The sequence below is a fragment of the Pithys albifrons genome, chromosome 2 (genome assembly GCF_047495875.1).
Source record: "Pithys albifrons albifrons isolate INPA30051 chromosome 2, PitAlb_v1, whole genome shotgun sequence".
In the NCBI taxonomy this organism is placed as follows: domain Eukaryota; kingdom Metazoa; phylum Chordata; class Aves; order Passeriformes; family Thamnophilidae; genus Pithys; species Pithys albifrons.
In genome coordinates this window covers 85,870,374-85,892,663 of record NC_092459.1, presented here as the reverse complement: position 1 = coordinate 85,892,663, position 22,290 = coordinate 85,870,374, and the positions used below count along the sequence as shown (strand labels likewise).

The 22,290-nt window shown below is 41.7% G+C and overlaps 1 protein-coding gene across 1 annotated transcript in view; it reads right to left on the bottom strand.

Annotated features, from left to right (window-relative positions):
* ZFAND3 (zinc finger AN1-type containing 3) overlaps positions 1-20,104 on the bottom strand; it is a 137,349-nt gene extending 117,245 nt beyond the window's left edge. The window contains exon 1 of the mRNA XM_071576688.1: positions 19,945-20,104. Within this exon, the coding sequence (XP_071432789.1) occupies positions 19,945-20,015 (71 nt within the window). The 5' untranslated portion in view covers positions 20,016-20,104. The remainder of the gene's footprint in view (positions 1-19,944) is intronic.
* Positions 20,105-22,290: the final 2,186 nt, after the last annotated feature.

The following is a 22,290-nucleotide window of genomic DNA, read 5'->3' as shown; positions in this document are numbered from 1 at the left end:
AATGTGGGCAGGGTTTGTCCCTGTTACACACTCTGAACATTTCATCTCAGAGCACAAGGTCCAGAAGCCTCCTCGATAATAGTGACAAAATGGTTGAAAGAAAAAAAAAAGTTTTTGAACTACCTGCCTCTTCCTCTCAGCTGCCATATCTGTCTTTCCTTGTTCTGCTTTTTGTTCCTTAAAGAAGCGCATCTTATTTTGAATCATCACTTTTAGCTGAAACAGGAGTATGACACGTATGGCTTAAAAAAATATCCTGTGACTTGTACTCACCAGTTGAGTACTCTGGTCCTCACTCTTGAGTGAAGTTCCTTTGACATACAAAGCACGTCCTTCATGTATCAGGCCCAAAGGTTTTGAAAACTTTTATCTTACCATTATACAGCTGAAGGTCAGTGATTGCAGCTGTACTTCTGGCATTTACAGCATAATAACAAAAAAAAGCTGTAGGATTTTGTAGAAATGGCTCAAATAGCTCAGAGGCTGGTTAGAGGAAGGCAGAACAGCTCCAAGAACATCAGCCTCCTCCACAGAAGCTGTGTTGTATGAAAGCTTTATATGCTATTGATACCAGATGTAATTACAAAAGCAGAATTTGTGTGCATGGAATAAAGTGGGTTTTTTTCATTACTGATTCATCTTCCAAGTTGTTGAGGCTTTTGAAACTGTACTCAATCAAACATCACACCCTGGAACATCAACACTTACTGGGCTCAAAGACTTTCTTACCCAGTGCAGTATCCACATCTCACTGAAACTACCAGGGCTTTTTGGGTGTATGTAGGAAGGCAAACACTGGTGGTATCAGGAAAAATATTCCAAACTCCTTTTAAGTTCATAGCACTGAGTGTTAAACATACATACCAACGACAGGTCCTGTCCTTCCCTCTTTGCCCTGCCACCTCTCCTCTGAATCCAGCAGGGAACTATGGGAATTTGAGAACCTGCTGATATAGGATACCTGAATTTAAGGATATTTTAAACACCTTTTTTTCCATTACCATTATCAAAATTGTTCCCCCTACATTACTCACTGTGTTTAGTAATCCTGTCTTGTTATCTACGTCAAACAGCTTACCTGACTGCTACATTCAGGAAAAATCTTGTTCCTACCAGGGCTCCCAGATTCCATGAGATATTTAAACATATTGCACAAATGAGAAACTCATACAGGAGTTAAAGTGAAACAGAAGAATGGACCTACTAAATTTAGGATTTCCAAATTTTTCCCTCAAACTTGTAGACCATTTTGCAGGCTCTAAGCATACTCATGCAACAAATCTGTCACTTTAGCAAAGAAAAATTACTGTCTCTTTTTGGAACAAAACAAATACCTGAAGTAATTTCCAACTCAAAACTGAAAATAGGTCAAAGGATGCAAAAATTTGGGATACTGCTACAGGGTCTGTTAAAAAACTAGCCAAAATTAGAATGAGCACATAATGTTAACAAATGTTTTTCTTCCAAAACAGTTTGTGACCAGAAAAGATGGTAAATCCTTGTGGAGTGATGCACTTTACTAACAGAGAAACATCTTTTTACATATACAAGATTTTTTTCTGGCAGAAATTAAATACATAAGAGTAACCAAAAAGAAGACAAAAATACGGCCCTATGAAGTCATTTAATAATTATTGTGTATCTACAATGACAATAACAACACTCCTGTCCAGAACTGCAGAAAAATATTTCATAATGATATTCAAAACTATTAGTAAGTCATCATGTTACACATGATTTATTTTCAGATGTGCAAAGTATGGAGAGAAATATGGTTAGTTACCTCGTTTTATGGCATTCCTTCATTTCAGTGTTCTGAAATTTTACCACAGGACTGAATGTGGATTACAGAAAGAACACACAACAGTTTTTCCTTTGTTACCTTGCCAGTTGGGCAAAAGATTATAATGTAAAACCACATTATTTATTTGAACATGTAACTCCTTTCAAAGTTGTTAAAGCTGGTGCAATATTAAATGTATACATGCTTTCTAAAAGAAAAGGACTACGTAACTACCTTTTAAATGCACTCAGCTCAAGACATACCCAGGCTTACCAAATGCTGACTCTGCTACTGAACTAAATCAACCCACTAGATATCTGCCAGATTTTTGGCTCTGGATTCACTCCAAGCCTACAATCACTGTCTGATCACATTATGTAAGTATGGATAGTAACATAACATTTGCAAAGGCTCCTGAGTGCCAATGAGGTTTAACACACAAGTCATTTAAATGCTTTGAAATTATTTATTATATTTAGACTCTCTGTTAAGGACACTCAGTTACAAGACTATGTTTGCTTTGTTACCCATGAGAGGTAAAGAGTTCTTTTTTGTTTTGACTCAACCAAGTTATTTTCAGGGCATCTCTAACTAGAAAGGAGGCCCTCCCCGTAAATAAATCAAAACTCAACTTTCACAAGGCAAAAAATACTGATCAGAATTCAAGTGGGTTTTTTATCAGTCTTAAGCTTCTCAGTATTTGAAAGCACAGGTTTATATGAGGAATGTATAGAACAAAAACAACCTCAGCAAGAGAAATCCAGAAGATGAGACTGTAATACTCTCTAGGCCCAAAACAGCCATTGATTCTTGATTTCTATTAATGTAAAGCAATATTTTTCCACTTCCATGCTCCAAGGTGTAGTGAGAAATTTCAGCTATTTCTCTCACAAATCTCTTTCATTCTTACTCATTCCAGTGTCATCCTCACATCCCCTAATGACACATGAGAGGCAAAACAAAGTTTGAGTCCTTTCTTACTGTTTGTCCCCCAAAGATGGAGTCTGACAGTACCCATTCACTGCAACAAAAAGTTGTTTCGGTGCTTCCTCTGGAATTGAGCTCAACTGGCTCCTCACAGGCTGCACAGTGTGCAGCAACCCTGCCCTCTGCTCTCACCCAGGCACCACTCACATTTTGCTCCTGTAAGGAGCAAGTTACACACCCACTGGAGATCATTCAGCATTCTCCACAAACACCACCGATTCATAAATCTCCCCTTATGTTTGCAGTAAGGTAACACGTAACTTGATTTTCAATCTACTCTGCGTTTTTCCCAATCTTGTACTTTTGTAGCTGAACTCATTTCATAGAATCATAGAATCGATTGGGTTGGAAAAGACCTCTGAGATCAAGTCCAACCCTTGGTCCAACTCCAGTCCATTTACCAGATCATGGCACTCAGTGCCACGTCCAATCTCAGGTTAAAAACCTCCAGGGATGGGGAATCCACCACCTCTCTGGACAGGCCATTCCAATGCCTGATTACTCTCTCTGCAAAGAATTTGTTTCTGATATCCAACTTAAATTTCCCCTGGCAGAGCTTAAGCCCGTGCCCCCTTGTCCTATTGCTGAGTGCCTGGGAGAAGAGACCAACCCCCACCTGGCTAGAACTTCCCTTCAGGTAGTTATAGACAGTGATGAGGTCACCTCTGAGCCTCCTCTTCTCCAGGCTAAACAGCCCCAGCTCCCTCAGCCTCTCCCCATAGGGCTTGTGCTCCAGTCCCTTCCCCAGCCTTGTTGCTCTTCTCTGGACTCGCTCCAGCACCTCAATATCTTTCCTGAACTGAGGAGCCCAGAACTGACCACAGTACTCAAGGTGTGGCCTCACCAACGCAGAGTACAGGGGAAGGGTCACTTCCCTGGTCCTGCTGGCCACGCTATTTTTGATACAGGACAGGATCCCGTTGGCCTTCTTGGCCACCTGGGCACACTGTTGGCTCATGTTCAGCCTCCTGTCAACCCAAACCCCCAGGTCCCTTTCTGCCTGGCTGCTCTCCAGTAGTACCTCTACTAGCCATAGTATTTCCTGGTCTATGTTCTGTCCTACTTCTCTTTTACCCAATTACTTTGGAAAACAATTCCATTTTAGGATTTTGAACAATTCTAGTGCAGAACACACTGATTTATTAACAGTTGACAATTTTGCATAATGTCAACTTGATAAATTATTTTTCCAGTTCTGGGAGCTCCTTGTGTCCATGAAGTACAAATAAATATTGTCTTATGACTCCTGTTCCAAGTTTAGGTTTAGCAAAATCAAAAGTACTAATGAAAAATGCATTTATCTTACATTTCAGTCTCTCTGAGGCAGCTCTGAAATGTCAAGATGTACACTTGGAAATATTAACAAATCACATAAAGCTCAAAGAAACAAGTGCAAGCTTTTCTTTTTAAAATAAAACAGCATTTGTTAATGTTATCATCTTAGCAGTGCAGCAGTACAAGAAAGTGTTGTACGATAATGTGCCAAAACATAAATAAAACCTGCTAATCTCATTTCCTCTCAGCATCTAACTAATGAGAAATGCAACTGAGTAAGCACTATGCATGCTAAATCACAGGGGGTTAGGTAAGTGTTCAGCTCAATCATCAAATGTCCCACCAACTGCAGTTAAGTCTTGTTTGGAAACAACTTTGACATAACTCTGTCTGATGAGTCAATCAGTGACCCACAAATCTGAACTCCCAAAGTTAACTAGCTTGATCTACCTCAGTCCACTTTTGCATTTTAAACATGCAAGTTCCATTAATTCATACAATTCATTCAAGAGAAGCCCTTTTGAACTACATAAAAAGGCCATCAGCAGCCTCTTTTAAGTAAATGATCAGCATATATCTCAAACATCTTAAACCTTACCCTCCAATATGCTACTGATTCCTTCACCATCTAAAGTAAAATTGTTAAAAACATTGGTGCTTTACCATCATAACTCAGTTGCACATAAGCTGTGCGATTTTTTCCTAGAGAGTTTTAAGCAGTAAGTGGAGAATTTTGCAGTGTCTGTGTAACAAGACAGATCAAAAGTTGTGCCTAACTGGTTGGTATTTTCCTTATAAATTTGTAACTAAAGTTTTTTTGCAAGTACAGAGAGAGTAATCAGGCATTGGAATGGCCTGCCCAGAGAGGGGGTGGATTCACCATCCCTGGAGGTTTTTAAACTGAGACTGGACATGGCACTGAGTGCCATGATCTGGTAAATGGACTGGAGTTGGACCAAGGGTTGGACTTGATGATCTTAGAGGTCTTTTCCAACCCAATCCATTCTATGATTCTATGATACAGCAGAACTGAATAAACATAATGGCTAGAGGAGAAAGATGAATGAGGCCACCCAAAACTGTTAAGATTTTTTCCTTGACAAAAATAAAAATACTGAGGTTTTCCTTTCTACTTGTGAGGACTTCGAAGAGAAGGCAACAAGACAACTAAAGGAATAATCAAAATGTCAACATTCTTCATCCTCCCCTCTTCCCATCTCCTTCACAGTTTTGCCACAGCCTAAATTTCTTCTTGAGTGTGTGTATATGTTGGTGGACAGCCCTTCTCATATTGTGCCTTGGAAGCTCAGCCAGAAGCTCTTGTTTCACTGCCATTCAGGTGAAAGACCCTTAAGTAAAACTGCAGCTACTGCTTAGGGCAGTGTGGACCATCTGTATGGGGCAGCTCACTCTTCTCCACGGAGTTTGCACTTGTCATCTCCCCATGGAAAATGAGGTGCTGCATGTGCCCTTCAGTGGCTGACAAGTCACAGAACAGCACCTTCCAGAAAGGGACTCAGTCAGATGTAAAGGGGGGATGAGACTCCTTATTTAATGCCATTGTGCCCTTCTCCTGTTTCACCCAGCAAACTTCCCAGGCATTTCACTTACCAAGGTAAAAAGAATTCAGCACGCACGTTTTGCTTTAAAGTTCATGGGTTTTCAACAGCTAGTAAAAAAACCAAGCCATTCCACAACCCTCATCCCGTAAGAGAAGGAAACCATTACAGAGACTGGTATTTTGGCTTTTCCATCTTCAATGGTCTAGACTAATGTAAATGCAAACTGTAATCTTCACAGCTGTCATTTTCACAAGGTGGCTTTTACTATTTAGTAAGTGTTTAAAGTACACAGCGTAGATTTATTTACATGAACAGAAACAAGGGTATCACAGAACTCACAGAAACCATTACATTAATCTCACAATCTTCCTATTTTGAAATAACATGGAGAAAGTGTGGGAACGAGCCTCAACTTCTTACTTTCCTCTAATAATGGAGACTAAAGGGATAAATCACAATCAGTACGCTTATTTTATCTAATTCAGACAGTGGGAAATCAGGGCCAAGTTAAATATTTCATTTGCATGCATGCAAACAGCAAAGGCTCTTTTGTTAGATCAGCTTTTTATGCATTTCTGAAGGCAATCTTAGGCAAAGGCACAGAAAGCAAGCAGAGTGATCATTAACAGTCAGTAACAGCCCCGAATCTTTACCTCATCCTGAACTCTCATCGAAGCTATGTGTAACCTCCTCAGTACACAAGAAGAACCAGCAAGTTTTAACCACCCAACCACTGTGACAGGCGGCAGCTGCAACTGCAGCTCTGCTGTTTCACCGACTGTGTCAAATTAATGCTGAACCCTCAATTGAAGCCAGAGTTAAAATGAGTTTTAAAAATTAAGCAAGCAGCAGCAGCAGTCCCAGAAGGCCAACGGGATCCTGGCCTGTATCAAAAATAGCATGGCCAGCAGGCCCAGGACAGTGATCCTTCCCCTGTACTCTGCATTGGTGAGGCCACACCTTGAGTACTGTGGTCAGTTCTGGGCCCCTCAGTTCAGGAAAGATATTGAGGTGCTGGAGCGAGTCCAGAGAAGAGCAACAAGGCTGGGGAAGGGACTGGAGCACAAGCCCTATGGGGAGAGGCTGAGGGAGCTGGGGCTGTTTAGCCTGGAGAAGAGGAGGCACAGAGGTGACCTCATCACTGACTAGAACTACCTGAAGGGAAGTTATAGCCAGGTGGGGGTTTGTCTCTTCTCCCAGGCACTCAGCAATAGGACAAGGGGGCACAGGCTCAAGCTCTGCCAGGGGAAATTTAAGTTGGAGATCAGAAAAAAATTCTTTGCAGAGAGAGTAATAAGGCTTTGGAATGGCCTGTCCAGAGAGGTGGTGGATTCCCCATCCCTGGAGGTTTTTAACCTGAGATTGGACGTGGCACTGAGTGCCATGATCTGGTAAATGGACTGGAGTTGGACCAAGGGTTGGACTTGATCTCAGAGGTCTTTTCCAACCCAATCGATTCTATGATTCTATGACTCCATTTTCACTGATGCATCACAGCAGCCTGGGAAACTGACAAGGTTACAGAACTTATTAAAAAAAGTATCTTCAACTATTAAATTAATCAGTAGCAAATAAGGAAATTATTAATTTCATGTATATTGTTTTCTTGCCCTCTTACGTCCCAATACTTTTACTTAGCATCCTACTCCCTGCAAACACTGGACTATTAGATGACAATTTTAGATTTTCAGCTCTCTAAGCATAATTTTTCTCCAGTCAATTTATGTAGATGATTTTGCTCTGTTTTGGGAAGGTAAAATGCTATCTACACCCTTTCAAAGAAAATGTTTACACTTGACTAATTCAGCTAGAATCAAAGTGATTTAAATACATCTGCAGCTTTCTCTATATGGTACAAATGGAACAGCTCATTTTTTGTGGTGAGGGTAATACCACATTTAGTGTTTGCTACATATCATGCGTGCTCCATAATTTTAGCAGAAACAGTAGTTTCTGAACAACATCCCCACACAAACAGCTGAAAAAAAATACAGAAACATTAACTCAGGCCAGCTGGCTGGTAAAAGACACTTGTCTTTCCTGTCATTGTTGCAGTCATGACAACCTAGAGTATAGGCAAGAGTGATTTTGGGGACAGAGATAATATCCAGGTATGTATTTCGAAAAAGTAGATTAGTTTTCCTATGCACTGAAGAAATGCCTGTGCCTCCAAAAGCTGCTCTACTTTTTCCAACTAAAGTAGTCAGCTGTGCTACTAAAAAGGTAACAACTACCTTCAGAATTTGTCCTGCATAACGATGAGGGACAAGAAAACTAAGGAAAAGAAACTAAAGCACTGCTGATTAATGAGCTAATAATCAATCCTAAGATGAGCATCATGCACATCACTTCCCTTGCGCTCTTCTGTAACTGCCTTCAGGGACACACAAAGTATACAGGTCCTTGAAGCTTCTGTTTGTGTTAGAATCTTACCATGTAGCCTTAAAAGGAGTATAAAATCAATTTGGACCATAACTTGATTTGAAAACTTATTGGTTGTTTAGTGCCCTTAAAAAGTCCTCTAAAATAAGAATTACAGAAAAAACTCAACATCTCTAAGACATTCATACCAGGAAAAACACTATTAGAATAGTTAGTCAAAGTCGTGTGCAAACAGAAAATGGTTTACAGCTGTTTTCATCCTGAAAATTGATAAACACACACGAGCAAGTCATTATCTCCACAATCCATCTACATGAGTGATGCAGAAGCCTATTCAAAAGTTACAATGAAATTGAAGGGGTGTGTATATGTAAAAAAAATTCACACACATAATTTCAACACTTCCAACCACAACATAAAGACTACTTAAAAGCACCTCTGTATACAAGTTCGAAACAAACACCTTGCAAAGGGAAGTCAGAAACCCACTACCAAATCAGTAAACTGAAACAGCTTCAAAAGCAACTAGTACTTTCTGTTATCTGAATTTTGGTTGCACTTCAAGTCAGGCAACTGAATTTCATCCTGTCAGGTTAGAGTTCTTTTTATACCACTAAGCAATGGAATTTTCAGCATTTTAGTTTATTTAGAAAGAAATCATCAGTTTACTACATTATCACTGTGGGTTTGTTTTTACCTCTTGAATCTGTCTTTGCAAGTCAGTTGAGCAGAACAGGAAGTGTTAATTATTCACCAGAAAGATTTCTGGTCTTTCCTGAATTAGTCACACAAGAACATTAAGAGTGGAAGGAGAGACTGCATCACAGAATAATGGATAATAATGGGGTCCTATCTTCATCAGGAGGGTGCTGCACAACCACCTGAGTCTCGCAGGTGTGTAATGCAGGCGGTTCTTGCTCTTCTAATTGCACAGCAACTCTTCTGATTGAGAGAGACTTCCTCCACCCACCACAAGCACTTCCTTCTCCATGAACAACCCGGGAAACAACATGTCAACGGGTCAATATTGCCCTGGAGCAAGTTCTGATTTTAAACAAACACCTGTTTCTAAAAGAAAAGCCATAATACTCCTTGCTACACAGAGTTTCATTCAAGGCTCCTAAAGCAGTGTGGAATTAAATGAAGAGGGATACACAACTCACAAATGAAAACATACAAGGGGAAAACCATGGACTGACTCTGACTCAGTGTATCAGCAGCAGAAATAGTTATAAATCCTTCCCAAACTTAAATACCAGGAAGGAGAGTTTTATTAAAAAAGAGTCTACTGCCTGTATCTTCATGGGTTTATAGTCTCTGAAGTCTTGTAATAAATGTAAGATGTATTACCAAAAAAAAAAACCCCAGCATTAGAGCACAACGTCTAAACATCTGGAATTGCAGTACCCAAGAGAAAGTTAGAACAGAAATGTGTCCAGTGTCCAAAATAAAACAAATACTAATGAACTACTGTCAAAATAAAAGAACATACAGTGACATTCAAACTATATATAGTGGCATTTTAACAGCTAAATAATGCTGGAAAAGAATTATACTCTAAAATAGGTACATTGGAAGTATCATAAACACTCCATGTATTTATGTCAGAAGTTACAAGCAGCAGTTACTCCACATTCTTAAATAAAATGAGTCAACTTGTTCCATCTTAATTATTATTTCCAAGACAAGTTTAATTTCAATTACTTTGCGAAAAAGTACTAAAATCCCAAAGCCTCAATGCCAAGAAAAATACATTTGAAGTGTTCAAGTATGACTGTTAATTGCTTTCTTTTGAAAGCTCAAAAATAAGTTACACCTAGGGAAGTTACTTAGTATATATGGATTAATCCTCAAAGCCCTTTACAAGTTACAGCACAGATGATGGTTCATCCACACATCCATTTAAAAAATGAAAAAATCCCTAAGATTTCAGCTTCTTCAAAGAACTACTGTACTTCATATTTTATAAACCTCTGAGTATTTTCAGAAGTTAAATTATCGTGTTTTCCATATAATATTTTCCTGTTAAAATCTGAATAATTATACAAACATGCTTGCAAATTAAAATCGGAGAGAACCTTCCTTAAGGAAACACACTACATGGAAAATGCTTCTACTCCTTCATAAAAGTACTCAGTCAAAAGTTGATTCTAAAAATAGAAATTAACAGATTTAAAATTGATTAACATGTCAACAATTCAGGGGAACACTTGAAATGTATCTGCATGAATAAGCAGGCATTTGGTAACACAGGGCCAATTTTGGAAACCATTCCTGTCCATTAGTTCACTGAAGGAGATGACTAAAATAAGGTACCACTAGGCCAGTAAACACTGAGCGAGCATCGCTGCCTCTGACACTAATGCCTCTTCCTGCAAACCAGTGTCAGCAACACACCACCTAAAGTTCACCTTTACTTCAGCTAAAATTGTATTTCATTGAGTAATATTGGATACTTGTTAAAGAAAAGTTTCAAAGACAGTTAAATGATTTATCAAAAATCTATATTCCTTAATATTGACATGATCTTGGACCAAAACAGCATTTAATTAACATTTAGAGGACAATAAAATTTCCAGTACTGAGGGACTCTCGCTAAATGGTAGCATTTTCCTACTTTATATATGCAACTTCCTCTGAGACACCTCTAAACAAGTAATTAGAGATAAAAATGCTGCTGTTGTGGCGACACATTTGATCTCAGTAACAGTCATATTGCGAAGGATGGTTGTGTTTTAGCAATAAGGTCAATGAGGACATGACTTTGGACTCTGCTTTTTGAAGGGCACAATTAGGAGGTTATCACAAAACCATCCTGCTTTTTCTTCTTTTAAACATTGCTGCAAATCTACTGTTATGCTCTTTTCTCCTCCCCCTTCCTTAGGTATTTAGGATTTAAATAGGACTTTCAACTTAAAATAGTACATTCAACCAAGAAGTTAAATATACACATTACTAAGACAGGCCCTCAAATAAACAACTCATCCAACATTAGACACTACACAGTCTAAAGAGCCAAAAACTAAAGACAGTAATCAACAAACCACTCCTTTTCTCTGCTTGTCTGACTGCTTATTAAAGTTACTTTAGGAAAACCAGTTTTTATCTCCATTCAAAATTTGTCGTCACTTTCAGTTAGTCTCTAATTTGCATCAAATAAACACTGGGAATCCAACACCAGCCAAAGTACATTTACTAAAGGAACTGACACCCATGAAAGTCATATTAGAAATTAACTCCCTTAAAACACTAATAAAATAAAAATATTGCAGTATTTAAAACAGAAATGTATCTTCCTCCCATTGAGTTCCATCGTTCAAGTTCAGAATATGCACATGGTGGTCAGATTAAACAGCCAGAATCAAAAAGGATACCTGTAATTCTTTCATAAATAATGTAGAGCAACATTGTCTGCTGCAGGGAGGACTCGAGATGACAGATAAATGTAAAAATCCATCACCAATTTTCTAATATAACTTCTCTATACAGGCAAGTACTACATTTACTGCAATGCTACTAGACATGCTATAAGCAAATTGAACACACAACTGCAAATGTCTTCCTTCTCCAACTCACTGAATCCTGTAACACCTGACCTAATACATTTTCTTGAGTATAGGTAAAGAATAACTTAAGAGTTAATGCAGCTATAATGGAGCTGTGTATTAGAATACACTGTTTGAAATTGAAGTTACAAGATTTCAAAAGAAGTGTTGGAGAAAAAAAGCTTAAACCCCACACTCATTAAGCACATAAAATTCTCACCAATTCAAATAAAAGATCTATATCTATTATAATTTTAAAATACTAGTAAAATAATAAAAATAATACATTAAAAACTTAAATTAGAAGATACTGGTTGGGCATTTTTTTGGCAGAACCTAAAAATACCAACGCACTACTTCTGCATATTAATGTCATCTCCACAGCCTGAAACCATTGACTGTGATCATTCACACAGAACTCTCATTTTCAGAGTGTTTTTCAGAATCATTTGTTATTCATTGCATACAGTGCCCTCAACAGTATATTCTTATGTGGCCTTCTCAGTGTCCTGAGATGTCATTCCAGTACCTGCAGATACTCTGATCTAAGTTTCTTCACAGCTCTACCACCAAGAGAAGTCCATTCATGCTGCAGCTACAGCCTGAGTTTCAAATCTTCTTCCAAACCCAGAGCAGGGACTCCATGCCAGTGAGCCCTGTCTGTACTAGACAGGCAGGAGACAATTTTTTGCCATTTGAGTTAAAAAAGGATAAAAAAAGGAAGAAAATATTAACGAAATTTAAATGCATAATGTGAATATGAAGTTTATCTGAACCCAAATATGGGTTTCAACATAATCAAGATCAAATACTGTCCAACAACATTCACAAGACATTTGTGATAGCACTTGAAGTACAATGTTAATTAAGTTAGTCAAGGCTGCATATTAAAGGATACACACAGTGACATTTTTAACTTCAAAGAATATAAGCAATATTTGGCTAAGAAAGTATATCACATTCATAATTTTTACTAAGTGGCTCCAAAGAAAGCCTGTATCTATTTATACACACTAACTTCTAATAAAAAAACATTAAAATCCAGTAATGGCATAGCATGTTAGTGAAAACATTTAAGTCAAAACCAGGTATCTCCAATAAATGTATCAATCAAGGATCATTCTCTCCTGTTAATGTTTTGCATCACTGATTTCAACACTTCAAAAGAAATAGGGGGCCATGAAGCTTCCACCAATTTGAGACTTCAACAGCTCCGCAACGTGCAGCAACAACATTAACATCAAATTTCCAAAGAAGTGGTAAAATGTTCAAAATTTATGCAATTAAAATCAGTGGTAGCATTTCCCTAAAACCAATACCTAGACTATAACCTCTAACAGACTGGGTTTACCATCAGGAACTTTTGAGAACCCAGAGCACCTTCAATAAAAGGAAGCAATATACAGAAAACATCCATGGTACTGTATAACAGTTGAACATTTTAATAATTAGCATTAAAGGCAGATATTTCATAGCACTGACTGTGGAGTAACCAACAGCACTGCCCAAATCGTAATACCTTTGACTAACACAGTTCACAGAAGACACGAAGAAGGTTCTGTCTCACATGAGGACAGAAAGAAACCTGGAAGGTGACCCAGACACAGGAATTCTGAAAGCCTCCAAGCTTCAAAAAGCAGGGCACAATCTACTTCTTCCTTGTTTGTTCCACTTGTAAGAACAGCACCCATGACAGTGAACTTCATTCTGACTGATGAAGAAGTTACAAGTAGATTAAAAGATGCTGGATATGCCTATCTATAATTAGCAGAGCACCCATTTACAACTGGAAAATATTTATAAAACATTTTATATAAAGATTTTGAATAAATTTGTGGTTTGAGCAAGAGGGGGTTTTCCTCAAATTCTGGCTGCATTGAGTAAGTTAACAGACATTTTTAATCAAGGAGGCCTATTTTTGGATCTTTTTAAATAAAACACCCTCATACACCAGCTGTTTGAATTTATTCACTCCTTAGAATTATCACACAGAAAGATTAAAGGAAACAAAATCCATGACTTTTTTTTTCCCCCATAAAGAGAACAGTTACATTATGGAATGTCTTGCTGCAAGACTTTGTGAGGGTCAAGAGTCCACATGGATTCACCAATTCATTATGCAAATTTATTGAAAAATAGGTAAGACCTACTAAGCCATAAATCCATCAAACAGAGGACGCCCTTATGTCAGACTGCCAGAAGCAAAGGAGTTATACCAAGATAAGCATCACTGCATGCTTGCTCTGTCCTGTGCTTATCCCTCAGCATCACTTATCACCCAAATCAGAAACAGGGCTGGAAGTATTTTTGGTCTGATCCAGAACAGCTGGTTTTCATTAAATAACAAAACCTCCTTTCTGTTTTGTCTATTCTATTAGTACTGCAAAAGAAAGCATTGTTTTCACATTCCTAGAAAAGAGCTTATTACAGTTAAAGTATTAAATCCAGTACATCTGCTTTTACTTTGAGTGCCAATAACCCCCATTTCACAAGGTAAAAGCTTGTGCAGCAAATGGAAAACTTAACAAAAACGTGGGACCTCCTTGCAACTGCAGCTGAAAGAAGCCACTGCTCACTGTACAAAAAAAGTAAAAAAAATTCTATTTTTGGCTTCATTGGAGATGCTCTTCTACTTGTATTATGACTAAGGGAAATCACAATTTATCATTCTTTACTCTGCATATTCTTATTCAAGCAGGGAACAAGACAAAGCTCAATTCCCCCCCACCATTCTCTCCCCAGACAGAAGCTTCTCTATGCCTCATAATTCTCAGTATCTTCTAAAGTTAAGATCCAAGCAAATCATTTCAGTCCCCTTATCATTCTCTGTAGCACTTCACAGGAAAGCTTGTAAATAAATCAATTTCTCATCAGACTCTTTGTTTCTGGCAGTTAAATAATTTTTTACTTCTATTTGTGCAACACACCAGTAGATGTATTAGTACAGCAGATAATGCTGGGTTTAACTATAAACTGCTTCAAATTCCTTTACCCAAGGATTTGACAGGGCACTAAATAAGTTCATGCATGACATTAAAAAAATACAATATTCAAGTATTTTTAGTTTAAACCTAAGACTGAAGCAGAGTACAAGGACCATAGCAGGCAAATTCCAACCAACTACAGTTTCCTATGACAGATGGCCTATAAACATTTGCAATATATAAAGGCAAACAAGCTTTTATCTTACAAAAAATTGTTTAGGTCTAGAATTAGTGTTCCTAGAACATAAGTGTCATTAATCTATTGATTTAAATCAATTTATTACTTTAGATGGAAGGACTGGCATTTCCGATCATCAATAACTGCAGACCAACCCTGCCCTCAGACAGCCCTACCCACACACAGGGATCTCAAAGCACCTCATGATTCTCACTGCTCCCTGTTCGCTCAAAGGCCACAGCTGATCCTGAGGTCCTAATGAACTATAATCTATTTGGTAGTGCAGATGTAGTCTCACATAAATGGACAAATTCATTCCTTTTCCAGCACTTGATCCAATGTGCCAGCCAATGAACGCCCAGCTAAGGAACTGCATGACACAAGCCCGGTGAAAAATAATCCTCAGAGGGAAAGGGACCTATTGTACGTTTACCCAAGGCTCATTTTGGGACCTATGTCAGGTTGCAACAGTGGTTCAAGCAAAATTAATTTCGGAAAGTCATTTTGCATTCACAATGACCCACACAGCCTATGGGCGGTTCCGTGGTGTAAAGGAGAACACTCTGGACTCTGAATCCCAAGGTCCTGAGTTCGAGTCTCAGTGGGGACTGTCCCCTGGCAGTTCAATGCCTCCCTGCCATCCCATCCCATCCCATCTCGTATGCTCAGCAGAGTCAGCCCCGGTTAGTACCGGGTGCTGTGACAGTCCCGAGGACTTCACTGTCACTGTCCAAGCTCGCTCGGCTGTGGCAGATGGACCTCAGGACTGAAACGGTGGGGCCAGTTCTGCGCACGCTGTGCCTCACCTAAAAAATCCACTGCACAGGCTGGAAGGGCACACCCACGTGGGGAGAGCCCTGCCCAAATCTGCGTTCACGAAGTCTGGCCATACATACATACACACAGCCTATGAGATTAGACTGTATTTATTAAAAGGACAGTCATTGAGAGTTCATATGGAATGAAGAGCTGTAATCACCAAAAAAAAGGTAGGAAAACACCAGTCAGAGAAGAGGCTTATAAATGGCATATATATATAATCACTGTTTAGAACCTAAAAGCAAGCTTTGGTGATACACAGTCATAAACTAATCATGCTTATGTTAAATGATTCATGACTTGATCAAATATTTAATTTTAGCAAACAAAATTGAGGAAAAAGCCACACTGGCATGGCCAGGGCCTGATGATACATAATTGACTGGAAAATCCAGACTCTCAAATAAACTCTGAATTGGGCCTGCACAGAATGCTTGGGGCACAATGTCTCATCACACGTATGATGCACACAGTGTCAGAGAAAGGCAGAACAAATGGTAATCCTGCAAAACCCCTGCTGGCCATGTCCTCAAACACTGCCATCAGTTTCAGCTGACTGCAGTACCTTATAGTTGCCAGAACTAAGATGAGATGAAACTAATCATACTGTGTTTTCAATCAACTTCCTGCTGGCTGCCACCATTTCCAGAATGGAATTCATTTGTTTTATGTCCATTAACATATTTCCTTCTTTTCTGGTTCTAAGGCACTGAATGCAATGGTGTATTATCAGTCCAGACAATAAAAAGATAAGCAGCAGTCACCACAGTACAAGTAAAATTGTAAAAGTATTACCCTCTCTAACATACTCCTTTCACAGTACGGGCTTCTACCAGCCAAGGAGTATTTTCACTTACAAGTCTCTTCTATGCATATAATCATTTAACAGTAACAGCCCCAGCTCTGTGACAATCTACACACAAGTGAAATCTTCATGCAGCCCTTTGAAAGCCAAAGAAAATGCCAACATGTAGGTCATTAAAGAATCCTGCCTCATCTCTCATAAGAAAAAAGACTTAACTGGAATACATACAGTAATATTTTAATATATTTATAAAATCTCTGAGTTAATATACACCATAAAGGCAAACAGGTTTCTGAAATCCACTAGTCTAAGAAAACCAGCATTACATGATTGTATGATTCTATGATTCTCTGGTCTGTTAATCGGGAAAACAAGAAAAAATTTTTTACAGATCATAAGAACGAGAATTTAAGTACAGCATAAACTCTAGATGAAGAAATCTAAAATAAAAACTTGCATACTGCACCCTTTCCAATCTTTTTACACTGACTATTCAAATAAAAAGCAAGATAGTTACAACTGACTGAAGGTATAAAAACAGGGAGAAAGGGGAGTAAAATATTTCCAAACACTAAGATGTGTGAATTTTTCATAAATAACAGGAATACTGATGTGGTTTCCCAATAGAGATTATCTGGGTAACCAAAATTATTTCACAAAATGAAAAAGAATCATTTCAGTGCTCCATTTGAACTTCACTTGGGCATAAATGACAGACTGGACAGTATAAAAAGAAGAGCAAGTCTGCAGATTTAAGGATGGATTCCATGATCTTCAACAAAAGGTGAGCAAACGTTGGCCATTGACCTTAAGCAGATGTTTCAGAAGGCCTTACAGTCTTGCTCAAGTCTCTTCTTTCAACTGTTCATTTTTTAGTCTCTTAGATCTTGAAACATCAAGAGTTTAGTAGTTTTCCAGTCTCTAGAGATGCTTGAAACCTACAGGATCTGAATTTCTAATATAAAAGCAAGTCTTTTAAAAGAAGAACCCCTCCAACTTCAATGCAACACTACATACCAGTCTGGTCCTGTAATCTCTTCCTATGGCACCGCTATCAACATGTGTCTCAGGAGCCACTTCTATCCCTGCTCACCAGTAGGCAAAGCTTGAGCACAGAAACCCACACTCTACTTTCATTTTAATGCTTCTTTCAGTATTGTCCTAAATGTTTCCTATCTTTGTGGCTTACTGCATCTCACTACAGTCCCAGGTAAGCATCACATAAAAACAATTAAAAAAAAAAGTCATCATCTCTCATGCTTGGTAAAATCCAGACCTTATTGTTTGACCCTCAGACACAGAATTGTTCTGCTGCCTACGTGGCTTGAAGAAGAAATGTGAAAGGATTCTCACCATTGGACTGATGGGGACCAGGAAACATAAAAAATAATACTCTTCTACACTACTTTATTTACAAATTTAATGGAAACTACTGCAATAAATCCCCAGTTTCAGAATGTTTCATCGCTTTAAATGTCCTGGCCCTGTTGTTCCAAAATGTGACTTGACAGACATAAAGATGACAAGAAAGTCACAGATTAGACACTGTCTTCTTAAGACACGTTGCTGATAATAACCCTTGCTGACTTCTACAACAAAATTTCAAATTCAGACAAATTTAAGTCTTTTTGCTATCATGACTTACTTTCTTCAGAAAGCTGGCAGAAAACTGTAACCTCTTAAGAGCTCCTGACAATGCAACTTCACTAGAAGGGCACGTCTGCACTGATTTACCAAAAGATCTGTCCAAGCACCAGCAAGGGCTACATAAATAAGGTCATGCAGACACTTGAATTTCTTCAGGAATGAGAAGTACAACAACCAACTCTGGAAACTGACAGCACAGTTTGGGATTTTGCTTGGGTTTTTTGAAGGGGAAAAATACATTATTTTGGCACCCTGTATTGAACTGTACCCCAGCAGACACCTAGAGACTGAAAAACAGATTATTTATTCACTGTTTTGGTAGGAGAAGAGAGGGGTTTTCCACAGTGCTGTCTTTCAAAATTATATAAAAAACAACACAGCATGGATGACATTCTGAAGGGGGAAAATAGGGGAGGGCAAAAAAATACCATTTGGATATCTCCTTGAGGGAAACATGCTTAAAAAAAACAAATGAGCTTTAAAGGCAATGGGTTTTCCTGAGTCTCCCGTCACCATAAGCAGATCCTTGTACACAAAGTAACAGATTTTCTTCTCATTATCACAACACATCAAACTAGCCAAGAAGTTCAGCTCCTAAAAAAGGTTCACTTTCAACTTTCTACAACTCTTCCATCAGTTTCATGTTACAGAAGCCAGTACACTACATTTGAGATAATAGAAACTTGTTCTCCACTACATTACAGAAAATATAAGGCCCAAATGTGGCAGCCTAACAAAACAAAAATAAACAAAATGATTTATAATCTGTCTTGCAAGATCACTCCCAACAGGGCCATGGCGTTTGCTGCAGTTCAAGCTTCTGTCATAACTCAAAAATGAGATTTCATTTAAAATCCTGCCACTTCAATAAACCAACCAAATGTACAGTGACATCACTAAATCACTCTTACTGCACCTCTTTTCTCTCAGCCTCCACTTCCCCAGAGAACCTTAAATTGCACGACATAAATCCCAAGAAGGTACTACCACAGACAAGTGTAAATCTCAGGTGGGCCCTCAAAAGTCTATTTAGTCACATATTCTTTGAATTTTCCATAAATAAGAACATTAGGGACTAATGTTTCTGTGATTGACACTAAAGGCACTTTATGACCATTTCTGCCAGTATACCATCTGCCACCATACATCTGATTTCAAAAAAAAAAAATCACGAACAGAAACATCTTCAACAGACACGACCCTAGAGGTGGTAGCTTAGCAAGGAATAAATTTACTCATTTTTTTCACCTTTGGCAAACACTTCCTTCTTCCTAAAAGGGAATCAGTCCAACAGCTAACATGGACCTTATCCATAATGAATCTTCTCGCCTTCATTAGGTGGAGAAAGAAGTATGTTTTTGTCCTTAACCTTTTCCCTTCACTACCTGTGCTGCCCTGCACGAACAGCAGCGAGAGCTCCCCGTTCCCGGCGCAGGGCAGGGATGTGTCAGGGACACCCGGCAGGGCAGCCGGGGGCCCGCACTGCTGATCCGCGCCTGTGAGGAGCTGCAGGCAGGCCCCGGAGCGCTGCCCGCAGCCCCAGCGGAGGGGCGGCTGCTCCAGGAAACCTGCGTGCCTGGGGAAGCGGCCGGGCCTCCCCCGCCGGGCTGCCGGGAAGGCCGCGCTGCCGGGAGGCCGGGGTGCCGCGGGCGGCCCGGGCACCCCCCGCGCCGGGGGCAGCGCAGCCACCTCCCCCCGGGCGCCGCCGCCACCCCGGCCCGGGTCCCCCGGGACGCGGCGGCCACAGGCAAGGGGACAGCCCTGCTCCCGGGGGGCAGCCCCTGCGGCCCGCCCGGCTCGGGCCCCCCGCCCCCCGCGCCGAGCTGCACCCCCTGCTCGGCCCCCGCGACAGGCCCGAGCGCGGGGCTACGACCCTGCGCGGCGCTCCCCCCGCCCGGCCGCGGCTCCGCCGCCTCGCCCTTCGCCTGCCGCCCGCCCCCCTCCCTCCGTGCGGCGCTGCCCGGCCGGCGCGCTCACCCCCAGAAGCCGCAGGGGCAGCGCGGGGGCAGGCTGGGCGCCTTGCTGCGCTCGCTGCCGGCGTCTCCCATGGTGGGCGCGGGGCGGCGGCGGGCGGGGGGCGCGCGGCTCCCGGCCGGGATTCCAGGCCGGTCAGCTGGAGCCGGGCCGCACCACTGGGGCGGCGGCGAAGGGGAGGCCGCGGGGGGGGCCGGCCGCGCCCTGCCGGTGAGGCGCGCAGGGGAGCAGGGACGCGACGGCTCGGGGACTCGCAGCTCCGTGCGGCGGTGCCGCCCGGCCCCCGGTGCCGGTGACCGCCCCGGTGCCGCAGCGGGGCGCGCCCGCCGTCCCCGGAGCGCCGGTCGGCCCCTGGTGCAACAATGCGTATCCCACTCCGGCACCTTGGCTCCCCCCGTCCTGAGTTCGATGGTTTCGTCAAGCCACCGAATCAGCTGGGAGCGGCATGTACCATAGCACATCCCCAAGGGGAGTGGGGTTACATCGAGTGCGGGAACCGGGTGAGAAGCGGGTCGGAGGGTGCTCAGAGGCTCGGGAATGGGATTCTCTGCGAGGAGGCTCAGGCGGACCTGAGGTCCGCAAAGCTTCCCGCAGCCGCCGCCCTGCTTTGCCTCTCCCCACACGTTGGGCGCACAGTGGTACAGCCTGGGACGGCCGGCGGGGTGGAGGGGGTGGGGGGGGTGGGGGGGAAACCGGTGCTCGCCGCGCATGCGCAGAGGGGCCTCCGACGCGGAAGTCGGAGGGAGCGGGTCCCGGCGGGCCGAGCTGGGACCTGCGGGGAGCTGCTTCGCCGAGGGCGGTCACTGTATATGTTTCACTGCTCCTGGTCGCTGCCAGCCCGGTGTGCCGGGATCGGTGGGCTGTGCGCGCTGGGGGTCTCTTCCCGGCGGCTGGGCGCTCTGAGGGGCTCCGGTGCTGTGCTGGGCGGGGGCCGGGAGTTGTTCCCCCAGGGCTCCATTTGAAGAGAGGCCTGGAAGGCCCCGGGCGCGACCTTCGGGCTTCTGTTTTCCTGCTTATTCTGTAGATGTGCGTCCTCGCGTCCCCCGAAATAAAACCGTGTGGGGGTGTGACGTCCCCGGGGGCTCCCCCGCTGTGGCAAACCCCACTTGCTGCCTGGGGACGCAGCTGAGGGCGGGCTGAGCTGGGGCAGGGCAGGGACGCTTGGCTGGCACGGGTTGGCCCCATTCTCTGGCACCTGCGAGAGGTAAGGTATGGCACGGAGGGAAGGCCACGGTGACGACTGGCTGCCTCCCTTTGACGGACAAGAAAGGAAAGGGGAATTTCCAGCGTCTGGACTTCAAGGCTGAGTAATGGGGGTTGTACTTCTCGTGCTGGTTTAGCCAATGGTATTGAGCGAGTAACAGTCTTGCACTCCCTGTACCTTGATTTTGTCGCGGGAGAGGAAATACTGCTGACGTCCGCTGCTAGAAATTGCTTTCTGATCTGAATGAAAAATGTTATGTAGAAAAATTCTGGTGTGGCAGTAATGAAGGTGGAATTTTCATCTATTCCTGAGATGCTGCTACCCGTTTTATACTTTGATTTCTGGTTTACACTTAAACCCAAGGTTATTAAATATTGAAAATAATAAAAATCTGTAACAAAGTCAGAGTATGTAGATTTATGTGAACAACTAATTAATTCTGCCAAAGATATTTTTATTTTAATATTAACATTCTTAAAGAATTTTCCATCAAATTAATTCATGACAAAAGAAAGTAATAACAACATATGTGTACACACATGCATAAAACTTTGTAATAAAAATTTGGAATTTATTTGAAATCGTGTAGACAAACTGCTTCTGAAGAGGCTGGTTTATGCTAATTTACTAACGAGGGTGGTTTTATCAAACCCTGAGAGTCTGGGGTTGTGTGACTCGCGTTTGATACCTCAAGCAGGTCCCATTCACGCTTCAGTAGCTCTTCCTCAACTCTGCTTCAGCTGCTTTTCCTCAGCAGCTACCTTGGATGCCACAGGGTCACAGAGTGTCAGACTGGAGATGGACATTAACTGGTCCAACTTGCGGCCCACTCTAAAGTGTCTGTGGCTCCAGACCACTCTGTGCACCGAAGCACAAGGGCTTCCTCTTGGCCCAGCTCTCTGAGGAAAAGGCTGAGCTGCTGAAGCAGCAGAGAAGTGAAGGCACGAAAAAATAGCCCTGGCCGTGTTAACTCAGCCCTTTAAGCCAGTAAGAAACAGAAATGTTTGGTTTCATGCTGGCTACTTGTACTACTACCAGAGGCTGTAAATCCCCCTCAGACAGGGAGTCCGTACTGGCTTTTTAAAGGTGATTTAATGGATTGTATATCAGTCTTTGCTATTAAAGTAAGCTCATACTGAGTTAGC